The sequence below is a fragment of the Microcebus murinus genome, chromosome 9 (assembly GCF_040939455.1).
Source record: "Microcebus murinus isolate Inina chromosome 9, M.murinus_Inina_mat1.0, whole genome shotgun sequence".
Classification (NCBI taxonomy): domain Eukaryota; kingdom Metazoa; phylum Chordata; class Mammalia; order Primates; family Cheirogaleidae; genus Microcebus; species Microcebus murinus.
In genome coordinates, this window is record NC_134112.1 from 98,543,872 (window position 1) to 98,561,852 (window position 17,981).

At 39.6% G+C, this 17,981-nt stretch overlaps 1 protein-coding gene across 6 annotated transcripts in view; it reads right to left on the minus strand.

The window, feature by feature from the left end:
- Window positions 1–266: 266 nt before the first annotated feature.
- PRKAG2 (protein kinase AMP-activated non-catalytic subunit gamma 2) overlaps window positions 267–17,981 on the minus strand; it is a 248,261-nt gene continuing 230,546 nt past the window's right edge. For all 6 annotated transcript variants that reach the window (XM_012786213.2, XM_076006742.1, XM_012786215.3 and 3 more), the window contains 8 exons: window positions 16,218–16,263; window positions 14,176–14,230; window positions 12,989–13,115; window positions 10,047–10,212; window positions 9,688–9,725; window positions 8,436–8,582; window positions 5,438–5,531; window positions 267–1,391 (listed from right to left, as the gene is read on the minus strand). In XM_012786213.2, the coding sequence (XP_012641667.2) occupies window positions 1,360–1,391; window positions 5,438–5,531; window positions 8,436–8,582; window positions 9,688–9,725; window positions 10,047–10,212; window positions 12,989–13,115; window positions 14,176–14,230; window positions 16,218–16,263 (705 nt within the window). In that variant the 3' untranslated portion in view covers window positions 267–1,359. The remainder of the gene's footprint in view (window positions 1,392–5,437; window positions 5,532–8,435; window positions 8,583–9,687; window positions 9,726–10,046; window positions 10,213–12,988; window positions 13,116–14,175; window positions 14,231–16,217; window positions 16,264–17,981) is intronic.

The window sequence follows — 17,981 nt, forward strand, 5'->3', positions numbered from 1 at the left end:
GACCTGCTGGGAAATGAAGAAATTGACACCTCAGCACAAGAAAATTGTGGCAAGCTTTAGTAAAATATGTTCCTATTTAATACTGGAGAGATAAAAAGTTTATGAATTAAGGTTTTCATTCTGATGACATATAAAAAAAAAAGGAGATGAGAATTTGTGTGCTCCTTTATACGGGGAGAAATATCTACGTGGAAGACTGCATGTAGGGTTTTAGTGCACGCTATAAACTATATGGTATTTTAAAGAACTTCTTTAACACAATGGTAGATAGTAAGATTTATTTTAATTTTTCAATCTGAAAAAAAAAAACCCAAAGAACAAAAATCAAACTATCCTCATATATATATATACAGTGTCGACATTTTCAGAGCACTTACATCAAGAAACATTGTTTCTCTTCAACCATATGACAATACTGTATATGCCACAATAAAATTTACAAAAACAATCGCATCAGCAATCATACAAACATCATGATTTTACATTTCAATACACAAGAAAAAAATAGAGATCTTCCCGGCACTTGGCTTCCTCCTGACCACAGCCTGTCTCCCCACATGTTCTCAGAAACCTCCGCTTTTAAAACCCAACAGTGGCTATTTTAGAAATCATATCCTTTCCAGATCCAAACTTAAGTAGTGAGAAATCTGCCATTTTAAAATAACAACCAAGAGTTTATTAATGGATCCGGTGAAGTTCACCCACCAAAAGATGTGTAAAAAATTGCATGAACGTAAAAATAAATAAAGCTGTCGTAAAGCAGCCCTGTTTACATGGTAGCCTAGAACAGAACACTTAAACATAAAAGTGTCGTTAAAGTTTTAAAAGTAATTACTTATATTCAAATGACGGCTTTTTGACAAATCTAATAAAAACAAACTGATTTGGTAAAAGGTTCAAAGACGTCCACATCCGAGCTCGGCGCGGTCCGCACGTGTGCGCTCCAGCTGGGGCGGGCGGTGACGGCGTATCGCTGTCCCCGGACATAAGGCACTGAGATCCGAGCACGCCGTGCGCCCACCTTATGTCACACCACCTGTCCCACACCAGTGAATTCTTCGAAATGAAAAATAATAAAAATTTCAGGACACAGTGCACTTTAATGACATACAGCATTTAAAATAATTCAGACAAAGGTCTGAAAACAGTCTTTTAATGCAAGCCTGAATATTCAAGCACATAAAATCTTTCTTTTTTAAGTTTAGTTTTAACATCACTGGAAAAAATACCCATCATTAAACCCCGATATACATTCTTAACCATTTTACTCTCTTCTATTGCAGCCAGTGTTCATGAGGCAAAACGTGACCCAGAAACTTTGTTCAAGTTCTCCTATGAGGGCGTCTACATTCACGGTGGTCATTCTGTTTCCGTCTCCTTTTGTTTGGCACCTGTCAGTGGGTGGAAAACGAGAGTTTCAAAGCTCACGCTAACGGCAGGGCTCTCTGCAGGATGGTTTCTACCTGTGCCCGGCAGTGCCTTGGGAGGATGACCCAGAGGCTTTGGAAGGGGGAGAAGTGGGAAGGGCAGGTGGCCCCAGGCCCCCACTCCCACCCACCGGGCCTGCAGTCCTGATCTACATCCTAAATATGCAAGATTCAATTTGAAGAGGAAAAAAAGGGTTCCACTGCTAAAAAATTTTAAAAAGAGCCTGGCATGGTGGCTCACCCCTGTAATCCTAGCACCCTGGGAGGCCGAGGTGGGAGGATCGCTCAAGGTCAGGAGTTCGAGACCAGCCTGAGCAAGACTGAGACCCCCGTTTCTACTAAAATAGAAAGAAATCATCTGGACAACTAAAAATATACATATAAAAAATTAGCTGGGGCCGGGCAAGCTGGCTCACGCACGCCTGTAATCCTAGCACTCTGTGAGGCTGAGGTGGGCGGATTGCTCGAGGTCAGGAGTTCGAAACCAGCCTGAACGAGACCCCATCTCTACCAAAAATAGAAAAAAATTAATCGACCAACTAAAAATATATACAAAAAATTAGCCGGGCATGGTGAGGCATGCCTGTAGTCCCAGCTACTCAGGAGGCTGAGTCAGCAGGATTGCTTGAGCCCAAGAGTTTGAGGTTGCTGTGAGCTAGGCTGACACCACGGCACTCACTCTAGCCTGGGCAACAAAGTGAGACTCTGTCTGAAAAAAAAAAAAAATTAGCTGGGCATGGTGGCGCATGCCTGTAGTCTCAGATACTCAGGAGGCTGAGGCAGAGGATTGCTTGAGCCCAAGACTTTGAGGTTGCTGTGAGGTAGGCTGATGCCACGGCACTCTAGCCTGGGCAACAGAACCAGAGTCTATCTCAAAAAAAAAAAAAAAAAAGAAAAGAAAAGAAATAGGTAGGTATGTTTGGGAGAAGGTACAAAGTATTTTAGTTGTGCACATTTATAAAAAATATATAAAAAAAGAAAGCACTTTAACATTTCTAAGGATAATTTCACATAATACCTACAAGTATTTGGCCAGGATATTTCAAAATGGATTTGGAAGAAGAGCTACCGTTTTTCTCATTATAGTAGTTTCTCTCCCAGTTTTTTCAACAGACATTAGACTTTTCAAAGAGGTTAATGATCTATTAGAGTAAGTGGCTAAAAAGTCGTAGCTACTATCATGAGATTGCTTACTCATTGGATGCCTGTGTAGACACTTAAGTTCATTTGGACAGTCTGAATTTGATAATGAACTATTGCTGAAAGCTTTTTGAAAAAGAGAATATGTTATTGTATTGAACCAATATCCTTAGTGGGGGAATTGTGGCCATCATCTGGTGAAAATAATCACCACCAGTACCTTTTAATCACATGATAGTGGACATTTCTATTTAAAAAGTGCCTCTGATTATTCCATAAATATGCACCGAACAGTGCTTATCCTGGGCACAGTGCCTTACTGTGCACAAATAGCTTTTGCTCAAGTTTTTCATTTCATCTAGTTACAGTATCTTAGGAGGGAGAGACGGGCCTTCATCAGCCTGCTCATTCTATAGTTGAAGAAACTGGGCTAAACGAGGTAAAGTAACTTGTCCACACGCTGAGAGCTCTCAGGTGGCAGAACCAGACTTAGACTAACAGTGCTGGCCTCCTTGCTGGCTGCTCGAGTCATGCCGTCTCCGAGCACGTGTAAGCCTGCCAGCCACTGCAGATCAGATGCAGCCCTTCCCCGAGTTCCCAGTGAATTCTACTCCAAATGTTCACCAGTAGTCCAGTTATGAGGAACGCAAAATGTTTTCCTTAACAAATAGTGTTATATACACTGTATCATAAAGAATTCCAATCCAGCTACCCTATCTTTATGACATGATGTCTAACAAACATTCCAAACTCCAGCTGGAAATAGATTCTTCCCTGTACCAAAAGACTGGAGGAACGTTGCAGTGACTTAGAGTTTTTGAAATACCAAATTGGGACGGAAATTCAAACTCATTCAGCCCAACATTCTCATTCTCATGGATTGAAACACCAAGGCAAGAGAGGACAATTCATGTGACTTGTTTATTCTGAGTTTGTAATGCTCCAAGAATCTTGGCCAAAGGGACAGACGAGAGCTGAAATTCAGCCTGACTTAGCTGGGCAAACTGTGTGCCTTATCCATGGCTGGCCACCTGGAAAAGGGTATCTTTTGCTGAAGGTGCCAAGTTATATCCCTGTGGGGATAAATCTGCCCAGGGAAAAGGCTTTTTCTAATTGCAGGAAGGTGCTGTATAGTTATGCCTCTTAGAAATATATAAATGTAATCACAGGGTATAGGTTAATTTGCCTTCCTTTGCTCAAGATGGTTGTGAGATTCCTCCACTGTTGACTACAGTTAGACTGTTCATTTTCAATGCTGTATTCCATTGAAGGAATATACACAATTTATTCATCCTTCTTTTGAAATATATTTGGATTATTTCCAGTTTTAGGGTATACAAATAATGAGACCAACAGTCTCACATTGATTTAGTTAATATTCCATGATCATAAAGACTATTGTGAGGCCAAGCGTGGTGGCTCATGCCTGTAATCCTAGTAATTTATGAGGCCGAAGTGGAGGGATCATTTGAGCTCAAGAGTTTGAGACCAGCCTGAGCAAGAGCGAGACCCCGTCTCTACTAAAAAATAGAAAGAAATTAGCGGGACAACTAAAAAACATATATATATATATATAAAATTAGCCTGCATGGTAGCACATGCCTGTAGTCCCAGCTACTTGGGAGGCTGAGGCAGAAGGATTGCTTGAGCCCAGGAGTTGGAGGTTGCTGTGAGCTAGGCTAACACCATGGCACTCTAGCCTGGGCAAGAGAGTGAGACCTTGTCTCAAAAAAAAAAAAAAAAAAAAAAAGAGACTATTGTGAGTTTCAAGTTCTTTGACTCTTGAAGTTGGACATGACTGCATCAGGCCCCATCTCTAGAATTTCCTATCCGGTAGATGTGGGGATGGGGCCCCAAAACGAACATTTTTGAGGACCACCTGTGAAAATCATGGTTCTACTGGAATCTCTCAGTATTCTTGTTTAATGAATAAGACATTTTTCTTGCAGGTAGTGACGGTTTCTTTAGTGTGGTTATCTTTAGGTTATAGACTAATTATAAACTTAAAAACCAGTCTTAGCTGAATTTGATTTCTGAACTAGAGAAGAAAAATCAATACTGCAGTACACACATCACTTAATATTTGACTCCTGAGAGTTCAAAGGACATGCCACTTAGTCACACATCTTGGTCCTGTGGCCCTGCCAAAGGCTGGGTCGCTCCTATTTGATCGGGGCTAGGAAGGTGGGGGAATGGGAGGAAGAGGAGGAAAGAACGCAGGCAGGCAAAGCTGGCAGCGTAAGAACACTGGGGCCACTTCTTACGTTAGAGAAGGGCCAGCTCCTCACTGTCCCACCCTCTGGAATCCTGAGAGTGTGCTCACAGTGAATCTGGCAGGAGATGAGGTTAGCCACAGCTCCATCTGGTATTTAATGTAATTTCCATGCAATATTGATGGAGTAAAGTTTGTGTTAAGGTATTTTGTTTTATATACTCAAAAACAAAACAAAACAAAAACAAGAAAGATGAATGTTTTAAGAAAGATGATGGCTTTAATAGTTAGAACCTAAAGAATTTCCCTCTGTGTATTCCAGCTGGTAGTCTTCCAATAAAGCAAAACTGAAGAGATCTTAACTCTTTGATGGGAAGGGTTACGGGCACGGGTCCCCCACCATTTAGGCACTGCCAGGTTGCTCCCACATCAGAATACTTTATCTATAAACTCTTCCCACCCAACATTAAAACTTCAAAACTGAAAAGAAAATGGAAATGGTTTACAAAGTATTGCACACAGAGCCTTGATTTGTAGATGGGCGGTGGAGAAATGACGATTTAAATGCCGCACTTAACGGTACTACCTCCCAGCCTCCCAGACAACTCCAGCATGGGTCAGAAATCAGCGCCCCCCCCCTCCTTTTTTTTTTTTTTACCTGCTGGCGTGAGTATCAGGGCTTGCAGAATGTCCGACAGGGAGATAATGCCCACAATACTATCTGCCTCATTTACCACCACCAGCCGATGGACCTGCAGAGAAGAGAAAAGCAAGTCACATGTGAAAGTAAAAACAATAAGTGTTCAAATGGCCACTGGAAAAAATGTCATTCATGTACTTAGGAATCCTAAGCACTTACGACGTCAGAAGTCATGCGTAAGTACGATGGAGACGTCCCACAGATGAGGGACAGCAACAGTGGATGGAGCCACACGAAGGTCTCTGGCCCTGATGTTAAAATGCAGTGCTGGTTTGCTTGACCGCTCAGCTCAAAGCACAGAGTAAAATGTAGCTATTATATTCTTTGAAATTAAAAAAAATTTTTTTAAATACTTTTTGGAGACAGGGTCTCACTCTGTCACCAGGCTGGAGTGCAGTAGTGCGATCCTAGCTCACGGCAACCTCAAACTCCTGGGCTCAAACAGTCTTCCTGCTTCAGCCTCCCGAGTAGCTGGTGCTACCGGTGTGTGCCACTATGCCTGGCTAATCAAAAAAATTTTTTTGTAGAGACGAGGTCGCTATGTTGCCCAGACAGGTCTTAAACTCCTGGGCTCAAGTGATCCTCCCACCTCAGCCTCCCAAAGTGCTGGGATTACAGGCATGAGCCACCGCGCCCGGCATACAATAGTTTCTTAACCAAAACAGTTGTAACTTGTTAAAGTGTATCTCAGTTTCTAATAACTATCAGATACCTGTTTGATATGGGAAACAAGTCCCAGTGATTATGGAAACTGCTCTTAGAGTGTTCATTTTCTCTCATGTCTTTTCTCTATGAAGTTCATATATTAAGAAAGATATTCAAGTGGACAAATGAACTATAATAAAGTGAAATAGATTATATTCATCTCTAGTTTTCTACTCTAAAATCTTTCCTAAATGAAGGCAGAACATTCTGAGGCATCACTGTAACAAGGCGTCCCTGCTTCGGGACAGGACTGAGCCTACTCAAACGCTTTAGAACTCAGGCCCGTGGCCACCACATGCCAGCTGGTTACCTGGGAGATGCTCTCTGTGCTGAATAGTCACACCCCCAGTGGAAAATGGGGACACAGGAAGGAGATGGAAAGAGGGAAATTCTTTTTTATATTTTGTCTCTAATGATACTGTGTTGGTGATGATCATGGCATGCTTTAGGTTAAAAACAAACAAACAAACAAAAAAATACAACCTCCCCACCCTCAAACACCCAAATCTCTTGGTCATCTTCTCCTGTTGGTCCACATAAATTTCTTTTAAAAGTTTCTCTAAAAAACCTTTTAGATTCCTCAATAATCCTGTGATCTAACACAACACATTAACTATAATTGTAAATTAAAATGATGGTTTATATCTAGGATCAGAGAATGCCTTATATTCTATACATTTTGTTAATATTCAATGATAATAAGATAAATCCAGTGATAATAATTAACTATCTTTTGAACTACTGAAGATCAAGGGGAGACCATCTCACCCAGAGAATTAATAATTCTACCAGATAGAAATGATCAAAAATATTCTGTCATCTGTTGTTGAGTCTAAGCTTACAAACATTCCCAGTCAGAGGTACCTAAAAGTTAGTGCCATGTTTATGTCATATCAATAAATGGACCCCTTACTGATACTGAATACCCTTCTAACTATATTAAACCTAAAAACTATCTTTTGTTGCTCTGGGAGGAGTCATCTTGTCAAAGTTTTGATGAGGGAAAAAGTCAAGATGTATTCCTAAGTCAATTAAAACCCTTTGGAAAACAAGTAGTGATGGATATTAAATACAAGTAGAAAAAGGGAAAGATTCCAGTGAAACATGTTAAACGTGTTTAAAGCCATGACAGCTGAGGCTAGGGGAGTTAACGCGGACAATGCCAGCGTGGGGCGGAATTCCTGAACATGGAATTAAAGGAGGGCTAAGTAGATTTCCACTAACAATGGCTCTTGAAAGGGACGGCCATGTTTTGGGGACAGATAACATTACTATTCCAGTCTAACAAGAAAGGAAAGAAGTGATTTTGGGAAAAGGTTTACTGAATTAGACATGCCATAAAATGATCTCTCTCGTCTATTATCTAGGGTGTCTACGAAGTAAACCTGAACTATAAGCAGGGAAGCATAAGGGCATCTGAGTGGGAGATGGAGAGTTACTAGGCCAGTTGCTATTTCTCTAAATCAGGAAAGAGGGAGAGACACTGGCGGGAAGAGAGAAAATTAGAAAACTTAAAATTAAGCTTTATTTTACTGATTTATCACTCACTTTAAGATCATACACATTACACATTTTTAACTTTGAATTCAAAGTTCTAATGGAACTTAAAAGCTTCTAGAACAGCTTTTGTTTTCTCAAGGGTATATATTTTTTTTTTGAGAGAGTCTCACTTGTTGCCCAGCCTAGAGTGAGTGCCGTGACGTCAGCCTAGCTCACAGCAACCTCAATCTCCTGGGCTCAAGCAGTCCTTCTGCCTCAGCCTCCCAAGTAGCTGGGACTACAGGCATGCGCCACCATGCCCGGCTAATTTTATATATATATATAGGCCAATTAATTTCTTTCTATTTATAGTAGAGACGGGGTCTCGCTCTTGCTCAGGCTGGTTTCGAACTCCTGACCTCGAGCAATCCGCCCGCCTCGGCCTCCCAGAGAGCTAGGATTACAGGCGTGAGCCACCGCGCCCGGCCTCAAGGGTATATTTTTTAAACCACGAATGTATCTTACCAGTTTATTTGATTCAACTAGGATAGCAGGACTTATAAATTCAACTAAACTCAACTAACCTTTAGAGATCACCTACTACAGTGTGCTGAGAAGTGTGCCAGGTTCTGGGACAGGGACAGAACGCTGCCCGACTGACGTGCAGCTGCCTCGCGGGGCCTTTCCTGCGACCCCAACTTCCGAGGCACCATTCCCCGAGGGGCAGCCGCAGTGTGACTGGGGGCAGGACCTGGGAAGAAAGCCTTCTCACCTCGGCTCTCACTATCCTGTCCACGATGGCCTCCAGTATTTCCAGCTTATTGCACTTCACGACACCTTCAAAATACTGTGAACGGTGCTGAAGGGCCTGGGTCACCGTGATGTCCAGGTTATTGTACGTTTTCTCAGCAGCAAGATTCTGTAACAAAGTGACTGAATAAGTTACATCCTTTCATTTCAGTTCATGTGGCTGACCAAAATTAGTAAGCTTAAGACAACCTGATTTTTAAAGACTTTAATGTTTATCTTGAGTTAGTACCACCGTGACATCACAAGTTCTCTCATTTCAGCTCAGAACATGCCATCAGACTTGCTATGCTGTTGTCTTAGCAATCATAATGAAAGGTTTCATATCACAGGGTGTACCTTACATACGAAACTACAGTGTTAAATCCTGACAGCTTATCCTGCCCAAGCTTCCCCCATCCTCGACCTCTAATGCGCCATACCGTATGTGAATAAAATCTTTGGAGGTATGGACTAAACATGTAAAAGGTGACAAGGGCCACGGGGCTGCAGAACCTGCATCAACTGACTTTCCCAGGGAACAAGGTTTTGCTGGGAAGGCTTTGGGGGACCCACTGGGATCAAGCAGCCACAGAGGAAGAACAGGCCTGATGAGCCCCACAGATCCACATGGCTTCTCAGGGCTCTGATTAATTTTACAGGGTCCCACTCTACCAAAATTCCCCTAAACATATTTCTTGGTGTCTATTATGTTAAACAGAATAGGAAGAACCAAAGGGTTTGAGTCAGCTGCAAAAGCCAACGGGGAGTCATCAATATTGTGGCAGGAAATGAAGCGCACATTTGGGGCTACCAAAGAATCTGTTCCCTTTTCCTCTTTAGAACAGTCGTTCCCCATCTGCAAGAATGGGGTGCTAGTGACACAGGAGCCATGAATTCCTGTGTGCACCAAGACAAGCCTCTGGGCAGAATAAAGAGTCAACTACATAGAAATATGATGATTTAAAATATACACACATGCTGTTGTGATGGATAAAACAGGTATATATTGAAAAGACAAAGAATTATAAACTGCTGATATATAAGTCATTGCTAAAGCAATGAACAGTAAAACTATAATTACCATGAAGAGTCTATGAAATTCTCTGATATCCTCAGACTCAAAAAATGTTAGGAGTTATTAAGTTAGGAAGCGAGAAAAATATAGAAGCAGATTAAATGAATACATTTCAAAATGCATTCTAGATGACAAGTTTAACAAAATTAGAAATACTTACAATTACATCAAATTTGGAATAAATATCTACAACTTTTCCTAAAAATAAAAACATATATTAGAAAAATGACTTAGGAACAAAAGAACTCATTTAAAATCAGTTTTAACTAGGTAATTCCTAAGGATTAAACACTGATAGATAACCCTATCTACTTTTAAATGGACATGAAATCATATCTTAATAGAAATATGAACATAAACCAGTTTAAAATTCTTATTATCCTGTGCTCCTTGGTGCTGAATTTATTCACCGTATCTAAATTTTCATCCCTCCCCCCAATCTGATATGCTAGGTCATTTCACAGTAATTTTACCCTGAGATAAACAGCTGTTTCTGTTCAACTGGCCAAACACACAAACCTGACTCATCCACAACAGGCAACGCTGATATTCGTCTCTCCACGAATATATTCAAGGCTTTGATGATGGGAGTGTCCGGATGGATGAAGGCAATGTTGTGGTACGTCCCAATCCCAAGCTCATCCAGGTTCTGCTTCATGAAGGCAGGCTTTGGCATATCAGACATCTAAGCAGGAAGAGAAATGCAAATGCTCTAGAACCAAAGCATAGCCTTTGAGTGTTCAAATGTCCCGATTTGAATGAAAAACTATGTCCAACAAATTAAAGTTAGTCTTTTCTAACACTCTACCTGGATGTCTGAATTAATATGAAAAAAAATTACATATAAGAATTGTATCTTTTGTTCAAACCAGTTTGTACGTCTATACTTATATAGCTACTTAGTAAAATATTGCAAAGCGTTAACATTGGAACATTTTTTCCTTCTCTTCACTCACTAAAAACATGGATAGAAGAAGGGAACAACAGGTCTATTTGAGAAATTAAGACCTGTAAGCCACCAAGAATTGAATCCTTTATTCTTAATTATTCATATTAAATTCCTGTCCTGCTGTCAGCATTAAGTAATATTTATTAAGAACTCACACATTTCCAAATCCACAGCATTTGATGGTGGCTGTCTGAGCAGCTACTAAGCTAGTCCTCACACCACCCACCTCTACATTATGAATTCTCCTTGGAGGACTCCAATTTTTGTCTACTAGGAACAAAGAACAAGCCAGCTGAACAGAATTAAAAGAATCTTTAAAAATTAACTTTTTTTTTCCATGGGCTGTTTTAAAGGAGGAGGGATAAGTCAGAAGAGAAAGTCTAGGATCATGTTTGACTATAACAAAATAAGGTCTACGGTTTCAAAAATCCACCTTTTATAAAGGGTATAGTTGATTCCATCCTCCTGGTGTACCTTATAATTATCAGGAAAAGATGAACAATTAGAAGAAACAAAATGTTCAAGTCAAAGAGTTCATCAATATTCAAATCATGAGAATCCTAGAAATTTAGAGAAAAAAAGAAAGACCTATTAGGTCATCTAGTCCATCTCAATATAGGATAATTCCCCATTGTATACGATCTGATTAGGCTAATTTGCAAATGTCTGGATGGGTAATGCTACTTTTTCTCAGAAAATGATGTCATAATTCAGTAAAAATCAGGCTCTGAAATTTCTTTATTTAAATTCTATATTTGTATCTGAAAACCTCTAGCTGAATATTCTGGTAGCATGATTCTAATTACCATATTGGCCCAAATATAAGGCAGTACCAGGCAGAGGCAATTTCCTCTACTTTTTATAGAAGAGAAGAACCTAAAGTAGCTCTGAGAAGGATCGATCTCACACTCTGAATCCCTCTTCTGCGGTAGCATGCTAGCAAAAATGGTCTGGGTTGGGGAGTCAGAGAGACTCCTGGGCTTGAAATCTACCGCTTACTATCGGCATGACTTTGGCACGTTTCTGAGCCAGGCTCCTTGAGTGCACAGGGAGATAAAATGCCTGCCTCACAGGGCTAGTGGATGGATGAATGCATCAAGGCTAGCGTGGCCGCAGAATCGGAATGCTTGGCTTAGACGCTGGCTCTACCACTTATCAGCCACTAACCCTGGCAAAGTTCCTTACGCTGGCTTAGCTGCATTGCTTATGAAATAGGATTAATACAAATACCCGACAAGCGAGGATGAGATAATGTAAAGTGCTGAGAATACTGCCCCACACGGTGGTAATCAGCTCTCATGATTAATATCACTTTAAGATGATTACTCTAAAGACTAAATGAGAGCTACAAGCCTGGCACAGTTGGGCCCTGAACACACAACCCACCCAGCCCCTCTGTTTCTATGAAAGCTCAACTACTAAAGCTATCGCATTCCCAGATGTCAAGTCTGATATCAGTACTGATGCATCTTTAATTCCTTTTTTTTTTCGGTAAATTACTCTTCTCTTTCCTACCTTCTTTCTTAGCATTTACTTAACCATGTTGTGCTGTCTGCCTACATAAGTAAACTATTAAAATACAGGACTGGTTTGATCGACAAGGTCTCTCTCTCTCAATCACTAAACCCTCTGTGCCTGTCAGCAAAAGGGCTGCCTCCCGCTGTGCTGGGATGCTGTTTAGTTACGGATGCCGAGCTGTGGAGAAGAAAATGGGGGACCTAATCGGAAGTTGATTTTTAATATGTTACGTTCTTTTAAAAACCACTCTTCAAATTACCTCTTCAGAACCAGTAACGCCTCCTCTACTGTTTCTATGTGACTGATTATTTAAAACCTCAAATTCAGTGCATATAATTAAAAGGAAAACATAAAAACCTTCTCAGAAACTCCCTATTCTTTCTAAGCCTCTTTTAATGTTGCCGACCAAAGAGGTTCTAAGTTTTGGGTGATTATGAAACCAGCTCATTCTGAAAGCAGTTGAGGAAACCTATAGATAATACAGGCCTAATTTGGACCAACATGGTATTCTCTTGCCAAAATTTTATTTGCTCTGGGTTTTTCTGCCACTGCTGCCTGCAGTTTATTAAAATAATCTTGGGGACAGTATTTTTTTGAACATGTTTCTAAAACCATAACACCAATAATAGCATCATAAAGCAATTTTTGCTCTAGATATCAGCTCAATTTGTTCTGTATAGCAGTCCTTAATTAGACTGACTTGCAAATTGCTTTAGTTCTCCTCATATGTTAGGCCCTAAAATGTTTCAATTCAAATAGAGAATGCCAAGTGTTTTTATAATTGATACTTGCACTGAAAGGTGATTGTTTTTTAATTGGAATCAACTTTGAGAATGTATAATTCAAACAGTAGTAAGTTGAGAAACTGAAGCTTAGAAGGGAGATCTCAAAACTACCAATTTTCTCTATTGAAGGTAACAGGAGCCAATTTACTTGAACTAAATTAGTTAAAGAAAATGCAACTATGTCTTTAGAAACACTAAAAACTACTTACAAAAAGCTGGAGGAACTTGAGGATTCTTTTGTGGGTAAGTATATAAAGTGCATTCCCACTGATAGGGTCAATAACTGGCAATCTGTGGATTTTATTTTTGATCAACGAGTATACAGCATCGAAGAGGCTGCAGGAAAAGCCATTAAAGTTGTTAGGAGGCTTCAAAGAAAGATCAGAAAACTCTGGACCACCCCTACCTGAAAGCTTTTTCAATGTTTTTATGTTACAATAATAACAGTATTTTGGGAAAGTTCTAAATTGGGGATTCTCAGCAAATTTTTTAATTTTTCACAATCTGTGTTAATATATCTCAAATATGAGTGCAAGCTACAAATCTCTAGAAGAGGAATTTTTAAATAGTGCACTTAGTGATTTTATGTGAAAGATGACAAAACCTAAACCTTTAGAAAAGCTAACAGACTAATAACATTAGCAACACAGCGAAAGCTGCAGCGACAGACTCCAGCACTGGGGAGCCGGGCTGTTGGGCTCTGCCTCTGGGCCAGCCCAGCTAGAGTCTGTAGAGCCAGCACTTCCGTTCTACTTGGTGCCTCTCCTTGACTGCCAGTAAGAAGGCTCAGTGGGTCTACCTTTTTGTTACGACTTGGAAATAAAACAATGAAAATAAATATTTCATGTTTTTCTCTGTAGTGTGGCCTTGAGTTTTAAACATGCTTTTATCCAAGTGTGGAAATGCATCAGAGCCATCCCAGATGGCTTGGATGCAAAAGTACAGACCAGAAGACTGCAGAGAGGGCAGCTCATTCTCCTGTCCCCCTCTGAACTGATGTTTGATGCATACTCATTTCTAAATGCCATTGTGGATTAGAATCGCTGGGGGAGTCGGTGTTTACAGGCATATCCCCAGGCACTACTCTTTAAAGACTGATTTAGCAGGTCCAGGGTAAAGCCCCAGGAACCTGCAATTTCGACATGCTCCCTAGACTGGTTCTACTGCAGGTGCTCTGGATTTTCCAGAGTGCTCACTGTGACCATGTTCCTAGACCATCATCAATCCTGTGGACCAACAGTGGCTGTGATTCCTATTGTCCCTAAATTTAAGTGTATTTGGAATTAAGGAGGCAGGCCCCATCTAGATTAAAGGACAAGTTTGTTTCTTTCTATTAGGGTAATAAAACAGATAAATTTTAACGTATGTTTTCAAAGGAAGAAAACTACAAGTTTACCTTGCATCTGGAGATATATTCACTAAAGGCTTAAATGTTTCTTGTAAATAAAGCTCTGTATTTATAGAAAGAAAATATGCAGTTAGTAACATATTTGCTATTTGCGATTATTACATAAATTCAAATACCCTACAGTTTGTAGATAATAATTAGGAGGATTAAAAAACTAAATCAAAAGAAATTTAATTTGGTAAAACTACTGTGTTAATTACAGTTATGGCTATTTTATTTTTATTTATTTATTTTTGAGACAGAGTCTCGCTTTGTTGCCCAGGCTAGAGTGAGTGCCGTGGCGTCAGCCTAGCTCACAGCAACCTCAAACTCCTGGGCTCAAGCGATCCTACTGCCTCAGCCTCCCAAGTGGCTTGGGACAATAGGCATGCACCACCATGCCTGGTTGATTTTTTCTATATATATCAGTTGGCCAACTAATTTCTTTCTATTTATAATAGAGACGGGGTCTCGCTCTTGCTCAGGCTGGTTTGGAACTCCTGACCTCGAGCAATCTGTCTGCCTAGGCCTCCCAGAGTGCTAGGATTACAGGCGTGAGTCACTACGCCTGGCCAGTTATGGCTATTTTAAACAACTGTCTATAACTGTTTTCAAGATGTTGCTTTTCAACAAAAATTAAATTTTTAAAAAACAATGTAACAATAGATGCTTATAGAATCAGGAAAAAAATCAAGAAATCTGACAAAAGAGCAATACCAGCAGAGGTCACTAGAATGCTATCAAGTTAATATTACTCTCAAGAAATGAAGCACTTATGAAATCCTCTAAAACTAATTTTCATAAGTTATAAGATAAACTCAGTTATAATAAACTTTGCTCTTTAAATGTTCTTAAGTATTATCTTACCAAATTAGTGCTCAAAACCCACTGCATCTTGAGAATCTTTCTAGCATATAAATTTTTTCTAAAGATATCAACTAAAATTAATTTGCTTTACTGAGGTTACTATATAGAAGGCATCTAAGAAAATATCTCAGCATTATTTTTGCTACCAAATACCATGTAATGTCAAAATTTACGTATATTTGAACCTTGGTCTAATAGCACTTGTACAGTGGAACTTGATACGAAGGATCTGTCTTGGTGTTAAGTTATATAATCACTTCATAATAGGCCATATGAACCCCACCTTGACTTAATTTATTTGGCTTGATAAGGCCATAGTAAATCAAATGTATCACTCAATGAAACTTTTAGATCATACAGAATTAAAAGGGCCCCAAAAGCCTAAGGGATGCTCCGATTTTACAGCCAGGTACAAAGGGTGCTTCTACCAAGCACATTACAGATAGCAAAGCCAAACTCCTCAATTTCAAAATAAAGTTTTCCTTTGGTTGGTCCCTTCATTCCCATCCAAGCTTTTCCTTGAACACCCCACAAAGGCTCTGCCATTGCAGACAGACTAGGTCCTCAGTGATTCCCACCAACGGGGTCCCCCCCAGTCCACCAAGATGTGTCTCACAATCGAGAAGTGAAAATTTAAAACCTGGTTCTGCTGCAGAAAAGAGCATTATGATTTTACGAGGTGAATTTCAATGAAGGTGACAAACAAAAGAACATGGTCTTAAAGTTATTTCCATGTTATTTGTTCCAAACCATCTGCTTCTAGGTTCATGTGTCCTAAATTTCTCCATAATTTGTAAAGGGTTAAGTTTAAATAACAGATGCTTGCTTTTGTTAAAGTTAGGCATGCCTTTGCTGCATTTTCTAACAAAGGCAAAATTTTGAGGGTCACACTTGGTAGTGAAAACGGCTCCAGGGCAGCGATGTGGGTTTCTTTACCCATTCGTCTTTATGTTCCCAGCCCCAAGATAAGGCCTTGCATGGGATAGCTGCTCTACACATGTCTATTAAACAGAATGGACAATCTTTATAGAAACATGGCATACTACTGACATTAAGATATAAATAGAATGTTTTAATTAACATTTTATTAAGCAGAAAATCTGCAAAATTAAAACATACTTTTACATACTAAGAATAACATTTTTTCCCTGATATTAAGATTTTTAACACCCGATATTGCTTACCCCTCCATGTTTCAATCTTATGTTCCTCTAATTCATAAATCTGTACCTGTAAATAAGAAAAATTCTTATTTACAAATGTTAACATACAGAATATAGGATAAATACTTGGAAAACAATAGAAAATATAGCTTTCATAATAGTATTTTCTGCTCATAATTAGAAATGAGGTCAAATATGGAGAAAAAAATGAATCCTCAAGTATTAAGAAAACTTTGGGCTGTGCAGTTAGACATAAACTGCTTTATAGCAATTTTGACTTAATAAATTACCACTGAGATTCTTCTTTTTTTTTTTTAAGTTATAGGGCCTTGCTCTGTTGCCCAGGCTGGAGAGCAGTGGCCCCATCATAGTTCACTGTAACCTCAAACTCCTGGGCTCAAGCAATGCTCCTTCCTTCGCCTCCTGAGTAGCTGGAACTATAGGCACACAACACCATGCCTGGCTTCAAAATCTATCCACTTAAAAATCATACTTGTGCTGATTTTGCTAGTCCAAAAGCAGAGATATGGCCAAGGAAAACCAGTATTCACTTGCACTGATAATATTTAAGAAATCTGACATGTCATGTGGAATAAATACAGAATATTTATAAAGTCTTTGGGAAAATCTCCTTCTAAGTATATGTCTTACGGAGAAATTTATTTTTGGCTGGGTGCAGTGACTCACGCCTTTAATCCTAGCACTTTGGGAGGCCGAAGCAGGAAGATTGCTTGAGGCCAGGAGCTTGGGACCAGCCTGAGCAAGAGTGAGACCCCATCTCTACCAAAAATAGAAAAGAAAAAAAAATCAGTAGTTCCAGCTACTCGGGAGGCTGAGGCAGGAAGATTGCTTGAGCCCAGGAGTTGGAGGTGGTAATGAGTTATGATGACACCACTGAACTCTATCCCGGACAACAGAGGAGTGAGACCTTGTCTCAAAACAAACAAACAAACAAACAAACAATCAAAAAGAAACCCATTTTTTGTATTTTATGTAGGAATTTAATTATTGGACAATACTATTACACATAAAAACAGTATTAATCAGATTAACTATACCTTTTAGATACCCAAAATAGTACTAGTTAAATAAACTATACAATTCTGTCCTTTCTTATCCTGATGAACAAACAAAAAACCAAGCAGGCAGAATCACAGAAATCATAGTGTTAGATGAAGGACAAAAGTGGCTTTTACACTATGTTCCTACAGAACTGTTGCACCAGGGACCAGAGAGTTCTGCCCCTAAGATTAACTAGTAGCTGTCGTTTCCTAATTAGTAGAAAAATGTCAATATTGAATTTCTTCAATTTTAATTGCTTTTCTCTTCTTTAAAATCACAAAGTGTATATAGTTCTTGTTATAAAATTGCCAGGATAACTCGATCAAGCTCTACCACCACAACAGGCCTATAGAGGTGAGCCCTGGTGGCAATCTCATTTCCGGAGAGGCCATTCCCCGGCCACCGTGGGCAAAAGAGTTTAGCGGGGCTGGGGCCTCCTTCCTTTACAGTCTGAGGCAGATCTGTAATACTAACATGCCCACGATGCTGTTGAAGGTCAAATATCATAAAACTAGTGAAACTTATAGATGTCTAAGTAATAAATAAGCATGCAGAATTCTGCTAACCCAAGGGATTCTGAAAGCTGAATAAAAGGAACTATTTCATTTTATCTTTCCTGAGAATACCTTCTTCAAGCTTCAAATAAATGATTTAGGGTAAAGCTAGCTGTTTACTCAGGTTAGTAGTTTTAAACTAAGGTTCCTTGCACATTACTTGGAAAAT